The sequence below is a fragment of the Propithecus coquereli genome, unplaced genomic scaffold, assembly GCF_000956105.1.
Source record: "Propithecus coquereli isolate 6110/MARCELLA unplaced genomic scaffold, Pcoq_1.0 Scaffold349, whole genome shotgun sequence".
Taxonomy (NCBI): domain Eukaryota; kingdom Metazoa; phylum Chordata; class Mammalia; order Primates; family Indriidae; genus Propithecus; species Propithecus coquereli.
Window position 1 is genome coordinate 38,796 of NW_012149163.1, and position 23,509 is coordinate 62,304.

Genomic DNA, 23,509 nt, shown 5'->3' on the forward strand with positions numbered 1-23,509 from the left:
CAAAGATGCACTTTTTATTTTTTCACTTTTTTTATTATTAATAAACCTGCCTGACAAGAAAAGGATGCACTTTTTAATAAATGCTGCTCAGTCCATTGGTTAAACATTTTGAAAAAGATAAAATCCAATTCATACCTCATACTATATGATATGAATAAACCCCAAATGAATCAAAAATCTAAACATAAAAAATAAAACCATACAAGAACCAGAAGAAAACACGGGTGAATTCCTCTTTAACCTGGGTGTAGAGAAAGACTTTCTATCACTCAAAATGTAGACGTAATAAAAGATTGATAATTTTTACTATATAAAAAAAATTGTCTAAGCTTCTGAAAAGAAAGAAACACCAAAAAAAAAAAAAGTCAAAACACAACTGACAGAGTGGAAGAAAATATTTGTAACTTACATCACAGGTAAAGGGTTAATATTCTTAAACAAAAAGAACCCTTAAAAATTGTGGGGAAAAGATTAAAAGCTCAATAGAAAAGTGGGCAAAAGACATGAACAAGACAACTCACAAAAGAAGATATAAAAATGCCCTTACATATATGAAAAGATTTTCAATCTCACTCATGATAAAATAAGAATCCATGAGTCCATATTGATATAAATAAATAGAAGAGAAAACTTCCTTGCAGCAGAAAGCACAAATGAATGTAGATGCATTGAAAAAATTAGAAAATTACCATGGGACAACCATCATAATAACAATTGATTCAGGCAAACATTAAATACTAAAACTAGTGGGTAAAAATTTGAGGAGTAATAGGATGTTTACATAGTCTGAAAGTATCTAACCATAACATTAATTTAAAAGGTGAAAACTACCTTTACAGGGGAGAAACCTGGCAGGCAACTCAAATGGTCATTGTTAACACTGCCAAGTAATAGGGCTAATTGACAGCATATGTTTACTGACAGGACACAAAGAGAACAATTCAATATCACTTCAGGGTGTTCCTGCCAAACAGGCATACCCTGAATTTGATCGTTGAGGAAACATCAAACAAACCCACATTGCAGGACATTCTACAAAAAGCTGCCCTGTACTCTTCAAAAATGCCAGTGTCATGAAATATAAGGTACAACTAAGGATTCCAGATTAAATGAGACTAAAAAGACACATCTACTGAATGCAACACATAAACTCAGATTTTCTTTTGCTATAACGGACATTATTAGGATAACTGACCCAGAAAAAAGAAATCTCAATAAGATCGATAAAATAGTATTGTTTCAACATTGATTTATTAATTTTGAGAAGTATACTGTGTTTAGATAAGAGAAATCCTTGTTTCAGGAAATTTACACTGAAGTATTTAAGGATAAAAAATAAAAAAACACCATGTCTGGAACATGCTCTTAAAGGTTCAGAAAAAAATAGGGAAGAAAGAAAGGATAAAGCAAACAGTAAAATGTTAACATTTGGAGATTCTAGGTTGAAAAGTCTGTATGAATTTTTTGTGTTATTCATGTAACTTTCCCTATAAGTATAAAATTTTGAAAAAAATTAAGGTCTTTTAACAATTATACACTAAACACCACAAACCAGCTACAACTTTCTCTAGTGTTTGGAAATTCACAACCACCAATTTTTTTCTTCCTACTGCTTTGTAGTTAAAGTCTAGCTTTGATATTTCCTTCCTCTTACTAGAGGAAAATAAATACCTTCCACAAGTACAGATGAGGTAACAACTATGAAATAGTAACAGTATAACTCCTAACACTCAAAACATTAGTAGTTACAACTATAACAGAAGCTCTCTAATCTAAGCTGACTGACATCCAGCAGGTGACCACTTAATCTACCAATTTGGTAATTTTTTAATAACTTGCTTTTATGAAATACTTCCATAGCATTACATTTAGTTCTCAAAAGAAAAACAACAAATCATATTTTGTAAGTTTTTACAAAACATCTAATTAAATTGCATGACCACAATAAAGGTACCATTGGAATAAAGTTTTGATAACACACAAACCATAAGCGAAAAATTCAGCCAGTGTGCAGAGAAGTGCGCAGAACTGCTAGAAAACAGCCTAGTAGCCACAAGGATCCAGTGAGCCCTGGATCGTCAATGTTTTTGGAGGAAACGAAGAGCATCAGTTAACTAGGGGAATTAGTGGAGAGAATTTCTAATGCATTTGCAAGACACCCCAAAGTTCTAGGACATAGTAATTTCGAGTTTTATTTCACAGAGCAACTCACGTTGAATGGTTTTTCTAAAACATTGTTTCTTTGTGAAAAATGGCCTTGTGAAAGACACTGATGATGAAAGCCAGATAACTGCTTTATAAATTACTTTAATCTTAAGCAATAGAATCCCAAAAGAAAGCATTTAAATTTTCTCAGTGTAACTTAATTTCATTTTATGGACAAAAGTATATCTCATTATGATATTTGACTATCTAGCCATATACAAAAAAAAAAAATCCCTGTATCAAAAGTTTTAATTCATATTCAAAGCTACAATCACACTTTCATATACCTGAACAATATTAAATACCCAAGAAATAAGTGAAAGACTCCATCATAGTGGATATTTTTTTAAAAACCTAGGAAAGCATAACAAGTCTACAGTACTTTAACATAATAGTTAACATAAAATTCTGTTTAACTGAAATCTATTTTTTGCAGTTTTAAGTACATATATTTTCCATAATAGTAGCAAATAATAATATTTATTGAGTTAAAAGTTGTCAGATTGACTGTTCTAAGCACCTTACAAGTATTAACTTGTTTAAGCTTCCAAATAACTCCATGAAGTGGTGACTATTATTCCCATTTTAAAGTGAGGATGCTAAGGTACAGTTTAAAGTAACTTCATCAGCAAATTATGACGGAGCCAGAATTCAAGCCCAAACAGTGTATGTCTCAATAAGGTATGCCAAGAAACCTCTATAAGAAAAAAAAGTCTTTTAAGATTACTGCTTTTGTCAGGTGGTACAAATTATGTGCTCTTTGGCCTCCTGTCTTAATATCTTTAGATGAATGATTGGATGGATAGATGGATTATTTTTATCTGGTTTATGCTATAACGTAAACTTATACTCTCTACTAAACAATGGACAATCAGTGCACTAAGATAAAGGAATCAGATAGTGGACCAGAAAAGGATAGTGCTAAATCAGCATTTCCTTATTTTTTTTAAAGTACTAATAATAATCTAAAATAAAGATCTTGCCTTCTACTTACTTGAAAAATGCTGCAAAAGTACATAATTAACATGAACAATTCAACCTAGCAAAGCGTTACAAAAAAAATTAACATATTTAATTGAGAAAAAGATTTCTCATGAAAACCATTGCAAAAGAAAAAAATGTCTAATACCTAACTGCCAAAAATGTCTGTAAAACACTCTTCCAGAACAAAGCTAGAAAAGTTTATGCTCTAAGTAAAAAACACATGAAGCCAAATTTGACATATGACAATTATTTTGAGTACTCTGGCCAGTTCTGTTCCCAGGAGTACTCTGTTCTCTGATGCAGAGAGGACCACACCTCCTTAGGAAGGAATTGTTTTCAGTGAAAAATTAGACACTAGAACATATCACAGCAAATCGGTGTTTTTCTTTACTAAACACTAATAACAAATCAAATGTTTTAATAAGAAAGATGTGCTTTTACAGATATTAACTTTTGACAAAAAAACCAAAAGCCTATCAAACTTTTTTCCTTCATAATCAGTAAACATTATAATTAAACAGAAAATTATTTTCCTAGTCTTTAAAAAAAATGAAAAACAAAAAACAAAAACCTTAACTACTGAGTACCTGGAGAGCTGTAAGGTATAGTGTAATCTATGTAAACACACCTACTTCTCCCAGGACAATTCATATATTATAATGTTAAAGGTGCCCCATGGGGCTGTGCCATGTAACAGTCCTGAGTGCCTAAATAGAACTCATTTTAAAATTACAGTTATTTTAAATTTTGCTGTAGGATCAAGAGGAAAATATTTTACCTGTATATTGGGATAGTCAGAGAGCAGAGCCCCTTCCTTGCTGTAGGTATAAACTACAAAATCTTTAGGCAAAAGGTCTCTGGAAGAGGAATAAAAACACCATTTAAATTTATTTTACCTAACTGCAATTATTTTAAATATACAACTCATAAGGCATTATTCCTAGAAGAAATGAGAAGCAAAAAATAAAAACTTTTACCTGATAAATTATTATTTAAAGAATGTGCTTCTGTAACACTAAAAGTTCATAAAGATTTGAATCTAAAGTAGAATGCATGACTTACTCATAAATATTGTTCAGCTATACATTTGTTCTAACAGTCATAAAATGCTGGTTGCAAAAAACTTCAGACAAAATAAGTAATGTCCCTAATTTTTTCTGATACAATTCACAAGAACAGTATAAATTAGGTTACTGACAGTAGGTCATATTTATAGAAGAAAAATAAATTTTTTTTATTTAACATTTTATCTATTTTTTTATTGGTAATCTTTTTTTTTTTATTTCAGCATATTATGGGGGTACAGATGTTTGGGTTACATATGTTGCCCCTGCCCCCCTCCCCCCCCAAGTCTGAGCTTCAAGTGTGTCCATCCCCCGGATGGTGTGTATCACACTCTCTGTGTATACCCATCTCCTTCTCCCCCCTCCCCCTCCCCCCTGCCCGACATCCAATAAATGTTATTCTTATATGTGCACTTATGTGTTCATCAGTTAATACCAATTTGATGGTGAGTAAGAAAAATAAATTTTTTACACTCTTCTAAAAATCCTATATAATTAAGAAGCATTCACTGCCTTAACCTCCTAAGCATGGAGACAAAATTCTATGTCAGTTGTTGGAGGAAACAATTATTCCTGATCCCCAAAACTTCATTCCATGTTAAGGAAGCTCAGTGGTATAAACCATATATGTAAGGACAGGGTTCTCTTACAGCAGGACAAGTTAGGGATGCACTGTACTAACTAGTACTTTATAATGTGCCACACTTAAAGTTCAAAACTCCCCTGGAGGTACCCAGGACCAGCCTGTCTCTATTGTTTAGAGATGAATAAATTGATGGTTTTCATCTGGTTTAATTGGTTACACAGCCTGACCTGAGCCACACAACCAGCATAGCATAAAAAAACCCCTTCGGTAAACCCCTTATGCCTGGGATCCCCTGAAAATACAATGCAGCACACATATCTCAGTGGTTTGTATCTGGAGACAAAGCCCATCTGTGTAACTGAGAAAGGACCCTTGGGACCATGCCATGATGACTACCTGCACTTTCTTTGTCCTGATGTTTTGTATGCTTTACCTTTATTAAAGTCTGCAGGAGTAGGCTTGGCAGTAGCCTGTGGAATCTTGAGTCCTTCCCATAATCCCACCCTGCTCAGTCATTACAGGTGTCCCTTCAACCCCTTCCCCAACACCTGCATACCCTTTGCTCCCTCTAGGGGTGAACTTGAGAAGAATAAACTGGAGATGCCTGGCTTTGCTCGGCCCTCTTTCCTCTCTGGAAGTCGCTGCCTGCCCAGCCAGAACACAGATGCCGCTATGCTCCTCCATCTGCCACTGTGCAGCACTGACACGAATGGCTCACGCTCCTGATACCACAGCTCAGGATCTACTAAACAGTATCTAACTAGAAAAGAAACCGATATACTAATGAAAAAAATTTTACTGAAAAGCCAAAGTAAATTAAATTTCTTACTTGTTCCTTTCCAAGTGAATAATATGCTCTTTTCCTTCAGCCTGAATGACATAAGATATCTAAATATACAGAGAAGGAGAAAAGAACAATAAAACACCATTGTATAAATTACTTTCAACAACACATCACTTATAAGACACAGGAAATTCCAGCCAGAATTAAAATAATTTGGTACTGACTGAATTGTTTTATAGAAGAACTTTGTGTCTATTCTTAAACAATAAAAAACATATTCTGATTATCCCTTCCTTTAATAACTAAATAATCATGGGACATCGCCTGCATGTCTACATGTTTAAACTCTTTTTAAATTCATTTATAATTCAGCTATAACTGTAGGGACTTTTTTTTTCAAGTCCATCCATATACTAGTACTATCTACAGTATAAAGTGGTTCTTGCTTTTGTTTAAATGAAATGAACATCTTGATTCCAACGGATTATCCCTAATTCTAGTTATCCAAAAGTTGAAAAGAAATTCATACTCTTTCATGACCATAAAGTCATGAAATATCTTTACATGGCTTACTTCATTTCATGAATTCGAAAACACTTTTTTCCCTTCATATTAACATCTCTGAAATCATAACCAGCTCCATAAGCAAGAAAACTTCTTTTTATAGTTTGGGTTTTTTTGTTTTGGTTTGGTTTTTTTGTAGTTCTCTTACATTTCAAGTTCCCAGCTCAGTTAGATTTACTGACCAGAACATTGTAACTTTCTGTTGCACTGATGCATTCCCTTTCGGGTTTCTTTTCCAGAAACGGCGAGCCTCCTTGCAGCCACGAGATAACTACAAAGCCTTACACCAGCTGTTTGTCCAGAGAAGACAAGATAAGCAACACCCACCACAGATCATGCCCAAGGACCTGCTGAGCAGCCCATTCCCTGCATCCCACCTGTGCACAAGGCTGAAAGAATGATCAATATTAACCTCTAGCTCATTATACTACTAAAATCCCCACCCTGAGAGGGACTTATCTGCCATGTTCTGATCATGGGATGTATGTACTAGCATGATTTCTCACTGTGCTTGCATGCCCTGTACTCCACCCCACACATGTAATGATGCTCGCTCCCCTCATGCATTATTCACTTCACCTCCAGAAAAACCCCCGACCCTGTTGGACGGGGAGGCGGATTTAAGGCAGTCCATACCTCCTACCTCCCGGTTCATACATCTCCTGAAATAAATCCTTCCTTCTTTGACAATCCTCATTGTCTCAGTAATTGGCTTTCTGTGCAGCCAGCAACAGTGAACTCCCCTCATGGGTTCATTAACAAACTGAGGATACCTCATACAAAGACATAGCAGTCTAATTGGCAGACTTCTATCTCTTTCTTTGTTAGTGGTATATAAAATAATATAGTGTTTCTTAAAATGGATGGCATCTTAGAGTCAATGAATTAAGATAAGGAAACTTACACTTACACATCCCCAAGTTCAGGGAATCCTCTTCTCTACCTCAAACAACTCTGAAAACTTCCCCAGAAACTCACCATTTCGTTAGCAGAAGTACTTAATGTCATCTATAGAATCAGGAGATTCAACTTTGCCTGAACGTTCTTTAATAAAAAAGAAAGTCATGGAGGGACTCAAACAAATAATAATATCCAAAGTGTCTACTTCATTTTTCCTACTGTTTCCAGACGCTAAGTTAACATTTTGCCAAGAAACAGCCCATCGACCTCTGACTCCTAAGAACTAGACCAGCTTCTGGACCCTGCCCTTCCACGTCCGCATCCTGTGTAGGAGTCTGAGAACTCTTTGTTACTACCTACCTTGGGCTCCACTGAAACATCAAAAATGCCAAGCTTCTTTCATCGCCACAGCTTTGGCATGTGCCTTTCTATCCTTGCTGCTCTTGGACAATCCTATGATGTAAAACACATCACTGCCATCTCCACCAAGAAGAAATTTTGAGAGTCTGAGAATTATTTTGTGATACTTATATTCTTCCCCCAAACATCTGCCCGGATTGCCTGCTCCCCTTCTTGAGTAAAGAGGTGAACTCTTCACTCAAAGTTCACCTCCTCAGTAAGGCCTTCCCTGGTCATGCTATTGAAAAATGCAAACCCCCTTACTTTACCACTTTTAGCTCTCCCTATCCTACTTCCTGCTTTAATTTTCTCCATAGCACTTACCACCATGGTAAGTAATACAGATTGTTTACTTATTTATTGTCTCTTGCTCCGCTCACTAGCATGGAAATTCCATAAGGGCATGAATTTTTGTCTGTTTTGTTCACTGCCATATCCCCAATGCCTAAACGGTGCCTAGCATATAGCAGTTACTCACTACTTTTGAATGTGTAAATTACACTCATAAGTTGAATGAGCAGAAATCCAGTTCAGAATGTGCTGACCATACCACTTCTGCAAATATTTATCAAAGCATATGTGACAGTTATTTATTATAATCACAACTATCGATGTGTATAGTACTGATGAAGATACTTTCAGAGACACAATAAAGTAGAAAACACAGTCCCTGTGCTAAAAAGTCCACCATCTAGTGAACAAAGGAGAAAAACAATGAAGCAAGCAGGGATTAATTCTATTCTAAGGCAAAACATAATCAAATGTCCAGTTCGAACACAAGAAAAAAAATTATAAATTTTTCTACTAGATAGAGAACTTAAAGGCATTTATTCCTCACTTATAGAGGAGTAAATGGAGTTCAATAACCAACCCAAATAGTGGTAGTACCCAGAGGGAGGACTAAAACTAAAAGCTCCTGATTCTAAACACTCCTAGTGTTGCTTTGACCATGCTCAGTTCCTCAACACGCAAGCTGCCTTACATTTCTGAGTATATCAGTAATTCAGAGGTAATATGCTAAATTCCATCCTTCATCATCTGTCACTGTTAAATTATAATAAAATTAAATTGTACTTTCATGAAGTTGAGGGGTTTGCAAAATCAGCTGAAGTCCAAATACATAATTTCTGAACAAACTTTACAATAAGAGAAAACAGTAGAAAATATAATTTTTGTGCATTAGTGACCCTGTTAACAGCACAGGTTTCTTCCAATATGGAACTACAACTCATTTTTAATTAAATATTCCCAAATACGAAATATATGCATTTAACACATTATCATTCTCCAGTGTCAGTGAAGATTTATAGTATGAAGTATTCTATCATGAACTGGACTGAAGTTAATTCTTATTATCATAATAAAACCACTGCAATCATTGCCAGTCAGTTAAGGGTTAGAAATCTATGTAGTCTGCATCCTACCCTAGTTACAGAGTTCTATTTAACCATTTCATTCTGCTATGTTTCAGTTGATCCTTTTGTCTTTAACAAAAAATACTAAGGCTCAATATGTTGCTTTCACTAGCACAATGTCCAGTGAACATCAGTACCATACAGTGCTATACTAAGTAATGGCCACTAATTACTCCCTGAACCAATCACTGCTGCAAATAACACCTTTGTGTTAAAAAAGAAAAAGGAGAAAAGTTAAATACATGCATATTTCTTAAGAGATAACTTACCTGTTCTGAATTGGGCCTAGGGGCTTCTCTTCGTTCTCTAGTTAATCTCCAAGGAGTTATAATTTCATAAGAAGAGAGATGCGAGGTCTGTTGAAAGCCTATGGAAGAGGGAATAACAAATTGACACAACAAGTGGAACTGAAAAACTATATGGTGCCAAAATACAACGAACATCAAAAGCTGAATGTTCAAATCACAGAAAAATCATGACATACTCATATTAAAACATACATATAAAACAAATAGTGTTATATAAAATTTTGCAAGAAAATAGCAATGTATTACTAGATAAGTATGAGGGAAAAAAATATTTCCTAAAAAAAGGGTGCCAGCCTTTAGCCAAACAATATACACGTGGCAATTATTTTCAAACATTTTTTAGCTATAAACCTTAATCCTTTTTCTCAAAAGAAATCTTAAGGTATAAGGGGGGGAAAAAGGAGGACTGATTTGGTGGGAAAATGGGGGGAAGGCATCCTAGAACCTACTGTCCCTCACTCACCCCTCGTTTCCCACCCTCATTCATCATGATGACATCCCCTGAGACGATATTGCTAATAATAAATACTTACTGCTACAGTTTGGATGCTTGACCCCTCCAAATCTCACACTGAAATTTAATCCCCAGCGTGGTGGCGCTGGAAGGTGGGGCCCAGTGGGAGGTGTTTGGGTAATGGGGACGAATCCTTCATGAATAGATTAATACCCTTTCTGGAAGTGGTTGGAGGTGTGGTCAGTGAGTTCTCCTCTGTTCAGTTCCTAGCAGAGCTGGTTGTAAAAAAAGAGCTGGCACTTCCCTCCCCTCTCTCTTGCTTCCTGTCTCTTGCCATATGATCTCTACACATGCCTCCCCTTCACCTTCTGCCATGAACAGAAGTAGCCAGAAGCCCTCACAGAAGCAGATGCCAGCTCCATGCTCCTTGCAAAGCCTGCAGAACTGTGAGCCAAATAAATATTCTTCATAAATGATCCAGCCTCAGGTATTCCTTTAAAGTAACACAAATGTACTAAAACTTTACTAAATGGACAAGGACAGTAAGTGGGAAAAGTTACTTTTAATATCTGATGGGTTAACTCTAATAAATATACACTCCACAATGTAGCAACTGTCTCAAAGGAAATCAAGGCCATTAATCTGTCACAAAAACAAAAACCTTTCTACAAAATTTAACAGTTAAGAACTCAAAATAGTCATGCAGACTTACTCCCACTTCCAATCTTATTCAGTTATGTCTTAGGCAGAACTTGGGTTCTAAAGTCATCACTTGAATAAAAATGATCATAATCAAAATTGCCAACCCAATCTCTTTTCTTCCAGCATCATTACCAATGGCATCACAATTGTTTCAGCGAACCTGAAGAAGATAATCACCATCTAAGGACCCCAGATGAAAAATCCACATCTCTACATACCCCTCTCCTAATACCACATTCAGTATGAAGAGGCTCGAGAACAGTATACACAAACTGAAAGGTGACAAAGAGCAGAGTCACATCTGCCACTCAGACTCATCAACAAATGCCAAGAAAAGAGGGAAGAGGGACTTTCATAAATTAAAAGAGCCTTATCACCAAATGCCATGTATGGACCTGTTTGGATTCTAGTTCATATAAATCAGCTAAAAAAATTCTGAAACAATCAAGGAAATTTTGACATTGAGCAGATATTTGATGATCTTGAGGAATTATTATTATTTGAAAAACTTAATTTTTAAGTGTAATAAGCATATTGTAGGTAAGGTTTTATGTCCTTATGTCTTAGAGATTCATTCTGAATATTCAGTGACAAAATGATATGATGTCTAGGGTTTGCATTAAAATAATTCAGTGTATGTTTGAGGGAAGAGACACATACGAAATAAGATTAAAACTGGATAATGAGTACACACGAGTTCATTACTCTTCTCTCTATTCTTGTGTATGTTTAAAAATTTCTCTAATAAAATAATTATTTTTAAGTGATTACCTACAGGGAGTGGGATGAGAGAGAGACTTATACTTTTCACTTTATACAAACCTGTATTACAGTATTTATGAAATACTATATCACATAACATATATGAAATTATAAAATGTCACAAATAACATGTAAATATCATAAATAAACATACCAAACTATTTAAAGTAGTTGCTATGATGGAGTAGAACCAGGAAGTAATGAGAAAAGGACTTGGACTTCTTACTTCCTATACTTCTCTATTTCTGTATTGTTTGAATTTGTTTTTACAACTACTATTTTGCCACCACTGAATTACTTTTCAAATTAAAAGGGTAAAAAGAGTTTTTTCCTTGCTAAAAATAGCATAAACTATTTTAAAAGTACTGATTATTTAGCATCTCTTCCAACCACTCCTTCCTTTCCATCAGCCTTATTAACCTCACCTCTAGATTACTATGACACCTTTTCACCTGGTCTCCCTACTCCCACACTTCCTCCTTTGATCCAATCTATATGTTCATTCACTCATTAATTTCCTTATACCCCTTGGATTTCTCAAATACAGATTAAGATGGATTATTTACATCTAACTTTTCCCAAGGTAACATTGTATATAAAAACATTTATAACCTTGTCTGGTTTGAGACTAAAAGAAACAAACAGGAAAACATAAATTACATTATATCCAATACAATTCATGTCATAATAATGGTTTTCAAACTCTTTGCCCATCAACCCCTTATAACTCTATAATACGGCGTATTATACCATTTAAATGTGGCTTCACGTCATTATGTAAACACACCAGAAATGGGCTCTGATTCTTACGAAGGCACCTATAGGCAGATCCAAGACATATTTATGACATACCAGAATCAATTGTCATTCAGATATTTGGACTTGTCAACTGGAAACCATGTCAAAAGAAATTTATGGCCTTGACAGATGCAGGCTTCAAATCATTAGGCAGAAGTATCCTTAATCCTAAATCAAATGAGGTATGGGACTATTTCCTTACCCAAAATAAGCCTTTCGATGACTTTCAGTTTTCTCAAATTTCTAAAAACACTAGCTTAAATATTATCCTTAACGATAATAATTTCATTCTGGATTATGGTAATCTGTTCAACTACTAGAACAATCTAAAAATGGGGGCAAGAATAGACAAAATGATCTCAGTGGACAATAGATTAGAAGCTAAGTGTGATAAAAAGTAAATGAGCCAGGCGCAGTGGCTCAGGCCTGTAATCCTAGCACTCCGGGAGGCCAAGGCAGGAGGACTGCTTGAGGTCAGGAGTTCAAGACCAGTCTGAGCAAAAGCGAGACCCGTCTCTACAAAAAATAGAAAAATTAGTCAGGCATTGTCCCAGCTACTCAGAAAGCTGAGCCAGGAGGATTGCTTGGGCCCAGGAGTTTGAGGTTGCAGTGAGCTATGACGATGCCACTGCATTCTAGTCAGCGCAATGGAGTAAGACCCTGTCTGAAAAAGAAAAAAAAAAAGGTAAATCATCCTCTACCTTTCTTTGCAACTTCCTGTGACTCTATAATTATTTCAAAATAAAAAGTTGCTTTAAGTAAATCATTACAGACAAGGATATATATGCTAATAGGCACAGACAGGTGTTACACTAGAAGCTAAACAATATACAACCAAACAGAAATTTTTTCATCCCAACTCAAAAGCAAGCATCACAGAGAAAAAGAAATGCCTCACAAAAGAGAACATGTGTAGTTTTCATGGGCAGGTGGATATTTAGAGTTCTCATCTTCAAACAGGTTAAGTGACTTTATAACGTCACACACCTAGTTTCAGGGCAGGACTCAAAATCAAGTCTTCGGTCTTCTGTGAATCTTTTACCCAGATTGCCAGTGAAGAAGAAGAAAAACCAAACATAAGAGCGTAAGATACAACTTTCTTTCCTTCTGTCCCATTTTAAAACACAATTCTCATTTTGAAAACCAAATGCCACAATGAATCGTTTATTATAAAAAGGCTTTCAAAATTATAGCAACCTAAAATAACTTCTATATGTTAGAGCTGTTATTCTGATACTGACTTCTTCCTTTTAAAATCCAAGAATCAAGAGCCCAGAGAACTCAGTCGGTAGAACTCAAACTTCTAAAATCGAAGAATGTACTTTCTGAATTAAAGCCATGTCACAAAAAGTTCCAAAACATCATAGCGAATGTCCGTATTTGGGGAATGCCATTCAAAAACAATACATACTAATTGTATGAATACTCTCCTTCCTATTTTCTTTTCAAAATTCCTTGTTTTTCTCCAATTCTAGCTTCTTTTTTCTTTTTTCCTGTTCATATCCTACATGGATATTTCCCCAATTCCTTTTAATTTTTTTTTAATTCCAAATAGTAGCACCTTCTTATGGAAATCAAAAAAACATTTTTCCCATGTTACTATAAAGGAAGTACATTAACATTATTTGTATAAAGCTTCAACCTCAGCACTACTGACATTTTTGGCCAGAAAATTCTTTGTGGTAGAGGGTCGTCCTGTACATCATAGGATGTTTAGTAGCATCCCTGGCCTCTACCACTAGATGCCAACCCCGGGTGCAACAACCAAAATTATTTCCCCCATTGTGGGGACAAAGTCTCCCCCAGTTAAAACCACTGGTATAAAGATATAGCTCACAATGAAAATAAAAATCTTAATACAATCGACTCTGCAAGGAATACAAACTACTCTATTAGAATTTGACAGAAAAAGCATACCGTCACAATCACAGTACTAGAAAACATGAGCTGAAGATAAAAATAAGAGTCGAAACATTAAAGTTAAAGTGTCCTAAATTTAGTAAAAGAAAAGTGTTAGCTGCACTCCTTTCTCCCTCTAACTCCTTAAATCTTTCTATGCACAGTGCTGCATTTTAGAGGAAGTCTAAGTACGTTTTTCATAACAGTAACTGTAAGTAGAAGGAAATAAGTTAAAAGAATTCTACCTAATTGCAAAGCAAACAAATGTGAACTCCAAATCCTGGGCCTTTCTCCTTTCCTTCCTGCCCATTATGTAAACAAATAGCCACCTTCAAGTTACTTTCACTGTAGAAAATAAACCTGGACTCCACATTCAGAATGAATAAGATAATTCTGTTCGAAGTATTTCTTGAAGAGAAATTCTTATAATCAGATCCATAAAGCACTGTTATTTTGAGCTACGTATTTTCATTCTAGTATTCACAAAGTCAATCCCAAATAAACACATATCACATATTAATAACTACCTTCAAACATACTTAACAATGTCTATTGCTATGTCCTACCTACACCGTGACATTTGTTGGGTGTCATACTTTTTTCTTATATTTATCCATCTTTACATTTAAAAAGAAACAGCTTTTGTTTGTTTTGAAGTGTCCCTTTGAGAAAACACCAACCATTTATAAGATTTAATGCCTTAGAGAATTTAAGTTCCTCCAGCAAGGAATTTAAGCTCCTCGAGACCAAGGACCATAGCTTATCCATCATGTTATTTCCTTCACTGGTATACAGGTAAGTATTCAACAAAATATGTGTCGAGTAAGCAATCTCTTCTGATCTTTATAGCAATACATACATAGTTTTCATAGTTGTAATTACTAATATCAAATACAAACTAAAGTGAGTCTTACTCGCTATGATTAACATGTGTTATTGTCTCTTCTACAAATCCACATGGCTGACACATTTCATCATTGTAATAGCAATAACATACTTCACTATATTGCTATGCCACATACTGCTTAACCAACTTTTCTCAAGCAGCTGAGATGGGAGCTCAGGCCCTACTTAAAAATCTTCGCTGCCCAAAGAACCTCCTACAGAGTAAAGTCCAAACCCCACAGCTTGGCACAGAAGGCTCTCCCCAGCTGATACCAACCTACCTTACTTAGTTTTATATTCCATCCCTCCCCTTCATACAGACTGCCTGAAGTCATACTGACATTCACATCAAATCCAATTCACAACAGATTTCAAAGTGTCAATGAGGCTCATCAGAAGCAAGCTCACCAGAGATCTACTTGCATGAGGGTGCTAAGGAGCTACTAAAAGGAAGGGGGAAAAATCATCCTAAAATGAGTTACATGATAAAAATCTCATTAAAAGAAAAATGCATCAAAGGGAAAGCAGCATTTCCCATACACAGGAATGGGTTTTGCCATGTTATACACCCATATGTTTAGTGGTGGTATCATTTTCTTTACTTATATTAATAATAAGTTGTAGTACCCTAATTTTTATGTTAACATAAACAAATACAAATTCAAAAACAACTATATATTTAAAAGCTGACCAAATGAAGATAATTCCTCAGGTTCCCTAACTCACTCTTAAAAGATGTGATTCAAGGAGTGTCCCACGTATGATCACTTTGGAAAAATGATCTGACCAACAACATTGTGCAATTCAACTTTAGTTTGGTCCACCTTGTATCATTTAAAGGGAATGAGGGATTAATTATTGAGATACCAAGAGGACTATATTCATCTGAGGCAGTCTCATAACTGACTGAAAGGATGGCTTAACTACAAGGCTCTGGTATACAGTAGGTATCAAAGGAAAAAAAAAATATCAAGAGGCTATCTATGTCATATGTTTGAACTTGGGGATATTTCAAGAAAAATCTTCCAGTTACTTAGAGCTTGCATTCTTTGGGGGATTCTATAATAATTTCTATTACAAGCCAGGATTTTTAACAAATAGCAAATATAAATTTGGTAAGGTAAAATTTAAAGTGCTTTTAAAAACTGTCTTGGAACCCAGCAACCAGTGTTGTACATATTTCAATTATAAATGCTTTCTTTTTTACTTAGTTTGAAAAACAAACCATCTTTAAATTTAAAAGACAACATTCTCCTATACAGCACAAACACAAACATCAAATTCAAATAATTTGGTGATAACTACAAATAGATTAGTATAGACCTAAGTTTTTACTGTACACTTTATTTTACAGTGATTCACCATGAGTAAGCTTTCAAATTCATTTTCTTTAGAACGCTAGTCTTTGTAAAAAAAAAATTCTAAGTCTGTGCGTCATAATTACTACCTTAGAAAATGAGGAGAGGTTTCATACCTGATTCCCCTTGTTATTTTTTACAATGATACAAAGTTACCTTTGTCAGCCCTAGTTTTTAAAAAAAAAAAGCTTATTGTAAGTCAGCTGTTTGGAAATTATACTCCATTTCCTCCTTGACACAATGTTATAAATGGTAGTAAAAATCCTACTAAAACCTGCTGAACTCCTAATGTAACTAATGTGGGGGTGGTACTTACTGAGTCCTCGAATTCCTCTTTCATTAGGGCAAAAAGTTTCAGTGCATGTTTTAAACATCCTGTATTGCAAAAATTTAGTCAGCTGATTTTGGACGAACATTCCCTTAGGGAAACATGAGTTGACTCACTGCACACTATTACAAAAGCCTCTTAACTGATCACCCAGCCTCCAGTCTCTCCCTCTTAGATTCTAACCTCCGTTGAGTGGCCAGTTTTCTTAACAGAAAATGTGATTAAGTCACACTCCTACTTAAAAACTTTCACTGCCCAAAGCACTTCCTACAAGGTAAAGTCCAAACCCCTTAGCTTGGCATAGAAGGCTCTCCCCAACTGATACCAACCTACCTTGGTTTTATATTCCATCCCTCCCTTTCATACAGACTGCCTGAAGTCATACTGACATTCTCATCATTTCCTAGCAAGTCGTGTTCTTTCACACACTCCATACTCTTGCAAAAACTGTCTTCTGCTTAGAACGTATTCCCACCCTTTCACTTGAAAAATTCATCAACATAGCCCAGTTCGAATACTTTTTTCGCTATAAAACCTTCCCGAGCATCTCTCACATACACTTAGCATATCTGGTGACCCTTTGCCCCTCCACAAGCATTAAGCATGGTGTTTACAGTTGTTCCATAAACGCTGCCTAAATTTGGAAGGAGCATATACATGCTTAAGTGAGGGGATGGCCATAACCTGTTGAAGCCACAAAGTCCCTAAGGATATTCCATTCATCTATATGCAGGTATGTAATAGTCGACATATACATTAACATTAAAAATATAGTCTTATTTATCTTTAAATCACATATTACTAAAACTCCAGATGTATAATCCACCTCACTTTATATATTAGTGAATGTTAACCATCTAGAATACCACAGGAAAAGTAGTTTCACCAAGAAAAGATTTGGCAATTTCCCATTCAATTTCTGCACTGGGGCGAATATGTTTAATTTAAAAAGAAACCAAAGATAAAAAATGTAATTAGTTCCCTGAAGGTCAGCAGTCCTGCACTGAAATTTTCCATCATCACCTTGCAACAACTCTCAAAGCATTGATTTGGTAAAAACTCCCATTCTCCATTATACTCTATCGTCGACAGGGAAAATACACCCATGCAAACAATAATTAATACAAAAGCCAAAATAAATAAAGAAGTTGTTTCCAGCAAGAAGCTAGAGTGTTGTCAATTTGTCTCCCCTATGTTTAGGCATCTCCAATATAAATATCTTACATAGTCAAGGGAAGTTTCACAATCCAAAAAGGATTTCACACAAATGACTGAATTCTTACGATAATCCTATGAGTTAAACAGAGCAGGGATTATTTGTCTGGATTTAAGACACTGCGTACCCAGTACCAATACAGATAAAAGACTGTTTGGCTATAGAAATGAGGCACTTCGTTTCCAAAAAAAGTATTCTTACAACAAAAACGGCCCAAGAAAAATGAGCGCCTCCCCCCACCCCCACTCCTTTATCCCATTCCCCAAATTCAGTTCTGTGAACCTACCGGTGACTCTACTAATAAAATGACCGTCGAAATCTCAAATTAGGATAGCCTGAAGCAAAAGTTCCGCCTCTCAGGCTCTTTCCAAGTGACATTAACTCCACAAGCTGAGCCACGAAGAACCGCCGGCGTGCGCCCAGCCTCCGGGGCTGTCCGTCGGCTCCGAGGTCGGCGCCGGACCCAGAGTCGCCCCCAGAGAGTCCGGGGACCCGGCTTTGCGCGCCATGGGGTAGGGCGGGAGGCGGAGGAAGTGGAAGCAGACCCGAGCCCGGGGCCAAGAGGGGTTGGGGGCACTAGACTCCTGAGCACTGTCCCCACAGGTCTGGAGCGGCTTCGCCCCGGCCCCGGGTCCGGTCCCAGGCCAGGAGCCGCCACGCCCGGCACCACAGGTTCACGCGAGCGCCCAGCCCCAGGAAACCGCCAGCCCAAGGACCCTGGGGGCGGACACCCACCTGGCCGCGCCCCACCGAGCACGGGGCCCACCAGGCCAAACAACAGCAACCACTGCAAACGGCGAGGCCCCAAGGGCGAGCCCGCGCCCGACCTCATCTCGGCTGACTTCGCAGGTTCCACTCAACAGTCGGTCGCCTCAGCCTCCGCCTCTCCCATCATTTTCTTGCCCCGCCAGGGCCCCAGGACTGGCCGGGAGGCGCGCGCCCGGACACGAGCACGCGCGCGGCGGTGACGCAACTTGGCCCGAGCTCGGTCCGGGCTCGCTCCCGACATCGCGCTCTCTACGCTGACGTAGGGAAAAATCTAGTCCCTGGCGGGAGAATGGGATTTCTAAACCGGCCGCTCCAAGTCCGCCCCGCCCCGTCACTATCTACCCCGCCCACTCTGCTCCGAGGCCCGCCCACTCCGGGGGTCGAGGGAACCAATTGGAGGAAGCACTCGGCGCAAAAGGAGGAGGAGCGTGAGAGACCCAGAAGAGGAACTGGGAAGCAGAAACGCCCGGCATCGGAGCACCGCCTCCCTTTGGTCAACCCTTTCTGGTTGGTTGGTGGAGGTGGGCGGAGCTTCGAGCTACGCGCCCATTGGTTGCTTGGCAGCCAGGAGGGGGCTACGCGGAGAGGCTCGACCTGGCAGGGCCGGGGTCGGCGGTGCCAACCTGCGTTTGTAGTTGAGGCAGGTTGTCCACCACTGGGTCCGGGAAGATGGTACTGGGTGGTTGCCCAGTGAGTTACTTACTTCTGTGCGGCCAGGCGGCTTTACTGCTGGGGAATCTACTGCTGCTACATTGTGTCTCTCGGAGCCACTCGCAAAATGCTACCGCCGAGCCTGAGCTCACCTCCGCCGCCCACCCGGACGGCTCCACGGGTGCTCCGAGCTGGGAATATGGCGACCCCCACTCTCCAGTCATCCTTTGCTCTTACCTGTAAGCTACCCGGGCGTCGAGGCGGGTGGATATGGAGATTGGACCAGGGATATGTGGGTGTTGGGGGAAGGGGGAGGGGAGGTTGCTTTTTTCCAGACCCCCTCCACTTGAGGACCTGATAGTTAACACACAAGAGGTAGATGTCGTGACAGGTTTCTCACTCCTCTCACCTATGCAGGGAAAAGACTTGTGTGTCGGTGGCAGATCCTTTGGGATCCCGAAAGAGGAGAACTAGGGAGGAGTGACATCATATAGCTTCTGGAAGCAGGGTACGAGGCTGTGCCTTCTCGGTCCTGCGCCCTTTAGCCGAAGAAGAGCGTTAGTTAAGTGTTAGTCGATTAATTAGGTGCCAGTGCTGAGTGAGGCATAAATGGAGTAAATGACTTTTCTCTGCCTCCAAGGCATTTCTTTTTTTAAAAACAATACTCTTACTTGCAGAACCAAGCCACTTTTTCATATCTCTTTTTGATCACATAAGAAAAGGCGTTTGGGAAATGCAAAGAAAACTGCAAATCCTTTAGCTTAAATTTTGCCCCGCCCCCAGACTCGTGGTTGTTTGACTATTGAAGAAATGAAGCCATAGCAGAAGTAGAATCCATGTAGAAACAGAACCACTAACACCTCCCTTCTCTAATAAAAGGTTAATTCGGGTGGCTGTCAGTTTGCCCTACTATACTTCAGTCTAATTGACGCCACCTCTTGGCTTGATAAACGGTTTGCAGAGTGAAACTGAACCCCAGAAAACTTGGCGAAGAAATGTCTCTTGCCTGTTTCGATTATGTGCATGTGAACAGCAACTTGCAAAGATCGTGTGATCATGATCTTACTGTTGAATTACAGACCTGAAGAATTTATAGAATGTGAAGACCCAGTGGATCATGTTGGAAATGCAACTGCATCGCAAGAACTTGGTTATGGTTGTCTCAAGGTGGGTTTTTGTTTTATTGTTTAAACGAATTCTCCCACTGAGAAATAGTACTGGCTAAATGCTGTTACAGAAAAGTATAAGGGGTATGAAGTTACTTTTTTGAAAAATTTTGTCAGAATAACTGTTACTGGAAATTTCCTCCCTGGCCAGTGTCAGTAACTGACCAAGACATTCAATTTCCTCGTGAAGGAGCGATCTCTGAGCCAAAACCACCCAGGTCCAATGACCAACCTGTCTTTGGTTCCTGTGGCCATTGAGATTGACAGATGTGAAGCTAAAATGTCACCCTGGCTCTCCTTCAAGGCGTGCACATTCCTGAAAGCAAAAGAAAGGCTATGTACTTTCTAAAACTGATGATGGATTGGGCAGTATAATTGTCACACACACATTTGAGGCAGAGCTCCTCTTGCTGATGACCTTTCTTTTCAGCAGGCAAGCAGGTTCCACTATGTCCTTAGGAAATAGGTGTGGTCTATCAATATATGTCTTTGTAGGAGGTTAAAATATTCCAGGGGAAACCTTAGTAACAATGGCTTCTTGAAATGGAAAGAAGCCATTCAGTTCCATTAATAATATTCCTAAAGCTGGTACAGACTTTCTGATCAGTCTCTCAAAAACCAGTGAAGTTTATGGATCTTCTCCCAACAATGGACTCACCATTATATTATGTTACATAATGCAAGTCTAGATTCACTTAGGCGTTAAGAGAATTATGGGAAAACATTTTTTGTACTAATTCAGACACAGAGATGAGACTCGGAGGGGTCGGGGTGGGAGGAGGCTGGATAATAGGAGATTGTTTGGTAGGTACGATGTGTTACTTCAGTGACGTATGCACTGAAGGCCCTGACTTCACCACAGTGCAATATATATGTTAATGTAATGAATCAGACACAGAGGAATAAACGTGACAGTAATAAGATTTAAAAGGCAATTCATACTGAAATCACATGTAGAGAAATATTTTAAATATTATGAAATTTTGTTCTGTTGATAATAACTGATAGAAGTTGGAGTTAGCAATGTATAGAGATCGCTCACTTTTGCCTATTTGAATTAAAACTAAATTTATCCTGGCCAGGTGCAGTGGCTCACGCCTATAATCCTAGCACTCTGGGAGGCCAAGGCGGGAGGATCACCTGAGCTCAGGAGTTCGAGACCAGCCTGAGCAAGAGCAAGACCTCTGTCTCTACTAAAAATAGAAAAATTAGCCAGTCATGCTTCACACCTATAGTCCCAGCTACTTGGGAGGTTGAGGCAGGAGGATCGCTTGAGCCCGGAGTTTGAGGTTGCAGTGAGCTATGAGGCCGCCACTGCACTCTAGCTGAGCAACAGAGTAAGATTCTGCTCAAAAAAAACCTAAGTTTATCCCACGAAGACACTCAAATTCTCACCTCACCCAGAAGTCCTAAAGGACTGACAGCACTCAGGCACCTGATTTGGTAGGGGGAGAGGTGTGGAGGTACGAGGAGGAGGCATCCTTTTTTCCTAGTCCCTTCCCTTTGAGTAACACTCTAACGAAAATATTAATAAAACACAAAGTGGTAATAAAAAATGTACAGTTGTGTTTTCTCTGCTAGAATTCAGTTAAGCAAAGGGTAAGAGACCCAGTTCTGAAATTTTTTGCTGCAATTTACATTTATACTATAGATGTACTACAGATGCCTGATAATTGTGCATTCGTGGGCTAAGTGAAGTCCTGAGACAAATGACATCCTGAGTCTTTACCTAATTATGCTAATTTATAATGAATATAAAACAGATCTCTAACACACACTGACTTTTTTAAATATTCATTCCCAAATGTTCAGTTTTGTGGTCCTTTTCCTGTAAATGTAGAATAATTAAAGTATTAATATTGTGTCCATCTCTTCTAAATGGCATTTAACGAAATTATGGGGTTTTCTTTTTTACTATGTTATTGAAGAAGCTAGTCATGAAGAAAAAAGCAGGAGTTTCTTTAAACAACGTACATTTAGGATGAACCAATCTAAAATCACTTGAAATAAGTCACTAAATTTCTTTTTCTTGAGCACAGCTTTACCTCAACCTTGTTAGAATACTTATAGTCCTCACGCAGCTTTTATTAAATAATATAAAGGTATATTTTTGTGTTACTTGCTTTGTTGAGTTTGTTTTGTTTTGGTTTTGTGGCTATTGCACAGTTCGGTGGACAGGCCTACAGTGATGTGGAACACACTTCAGTCCAGTGCCGGGCATTGGATGGCATTGAGTGCGCCAATCCTAGGACCTTCCTACGAGAAAATAAACCTTGTGTGAAGTAAGTGTTACTCTGAGTGAAGTAGTTGGTAATTGGGTGGAGGTAGAGCCATTTTCCTTGTCAGTTTTTGATGTGACTTTTTAAGTGTTAAAGAGGGAATGTGATTACTTTTGTGCATAATCCACTGACAGAGGCAGTGAGTTTATAGTAGAGAGGACGCTGGACTTGAGCTCAGAAGTCTGAAGTCCTAAGTCCAAAATGCCTCTTTCCCTAAGAGCCTGTGGGCATTCAGAGTCTTTCTCTTATCTACAAAATGAAGGAGTTGAGCCAGATGATCTAGCTCCCAAATTCCTATGCGAGGCATAAAATCCTATGAAAATTGCCTTGGTATTTTAGGAATAAAGCTTTTATTATGAAAAGTGGAGGTGGGCTCCTCACTCTGGAAATCAGTTTATCTTAAAGTTAAAACATCAGGGTCGTTTCTGTAAATTCTGCTTGAAGGCACAGAATTTACTCACGCCGAGTGCTAACTGGAAGAGTCAGTGGCTATGTTTAGTGACATTAGAGTAACGGCAGCTGTGTCATCAGTGTAAGGACAAAAGCCTTATGGAGAAGTACTCACTTTTAGCTGCTACCATACAGCAGCAAAGGTGTGTGGAGATCAAGCGTTCGTTTAAGGACAGTGCTTCCTGAGAGAACTACACTCAGGGGAAGTCACCTGAGCCTCAGGAAAGGAGCCTCTGCAGGGGCGGGTGGGAGGGCAGACTCCACTCCTACCAAGATGCCTATTGTGCGAATGTGCTTGATAATTTCTTGTCCAATCCAACTCTGCAAAAGGCAGTATTTGTTTTTAGAGGTCCTCCATATCTTAGCAAGTACTCTATTGAGACCCTAGACCAACTAGAGATTTTGGCGGGGGAGAAAAGTAGGAGCTAAGACGGTATATTTAAAATTTTTTTTTTAATTTTTTTGTGTATTATGATGCTTGATATCTTAAAAAACCTTTCTGGTTGGGGAAAAACTGCCCCTCCTGAGGCTGAGGTTGTTTCTTAGAGATAGCAAAGGGCCTAGCCAGGAGCATGTCTTTGATA

The 23,509-nt window shown here is 38.2% G+C and overlaps 2 protein-coding genes across 2 annotated transcripts in view; one reads left to right on the forward strand and one right to left on the reverse strand.

The window, feature by feature from the left end:
• Positions 1–18,530, reverse strand: part of ADAM9 (ADAM metallopeptidase domain 9) — a 28,479-nt gene extending 9,949 nt beyond the window's left edge. Inside the window, exons 1-4 of the mRNA XM_012651094.1 lie at positions 18,347–18,530; positions 9,171–9,268; positions 5,669–5,727; positions 3,968–4,046 (exon numbers count right to left, since the gene is read on the reverse strand). Of these exons, the coding sequence (XP_012506548.1) occupies positions 3,968–4,046; positions 5,669–5,727; positions 9,171–9,268; positions 18,347–18,443 (333 nt within the window). The 5' untranslated portion in view covers positions 18,444–18,530. The remainder of the gene's footprint in view (positions 1–3,967; positions 4,047–5,668; positions 5,728–9,170; positions 9,269–18,346) is intronic.
• A 419-nt stretch (positions 18,531–18,949) lies between these two features.
• The window catches only part of TM2D2 (TM2 domain containing 2), a 6,607-nt gene continuing 2,047 nt past the window's right edge, over positions 18,950–23,509 (forward strand). Inside the window, exons 1-3 of the mRNA XM_012651118.1 lie at positions 18,950–19,269; positions 20,110–20,197; positions 22,363–22,478. Coding sequence (XP_012506572.1) covers positions 19,049–19,269; positions 20,110–20,197; positions 22,363–22,478 — 425 coding nt within the window. The 5' untranslated portion in view covers positions 18,950–19,048. The remainder of the gene's footprint in view (positions 19,270–20,109; positions 20,198–22,362; positions 22,479–23,509) is intronic.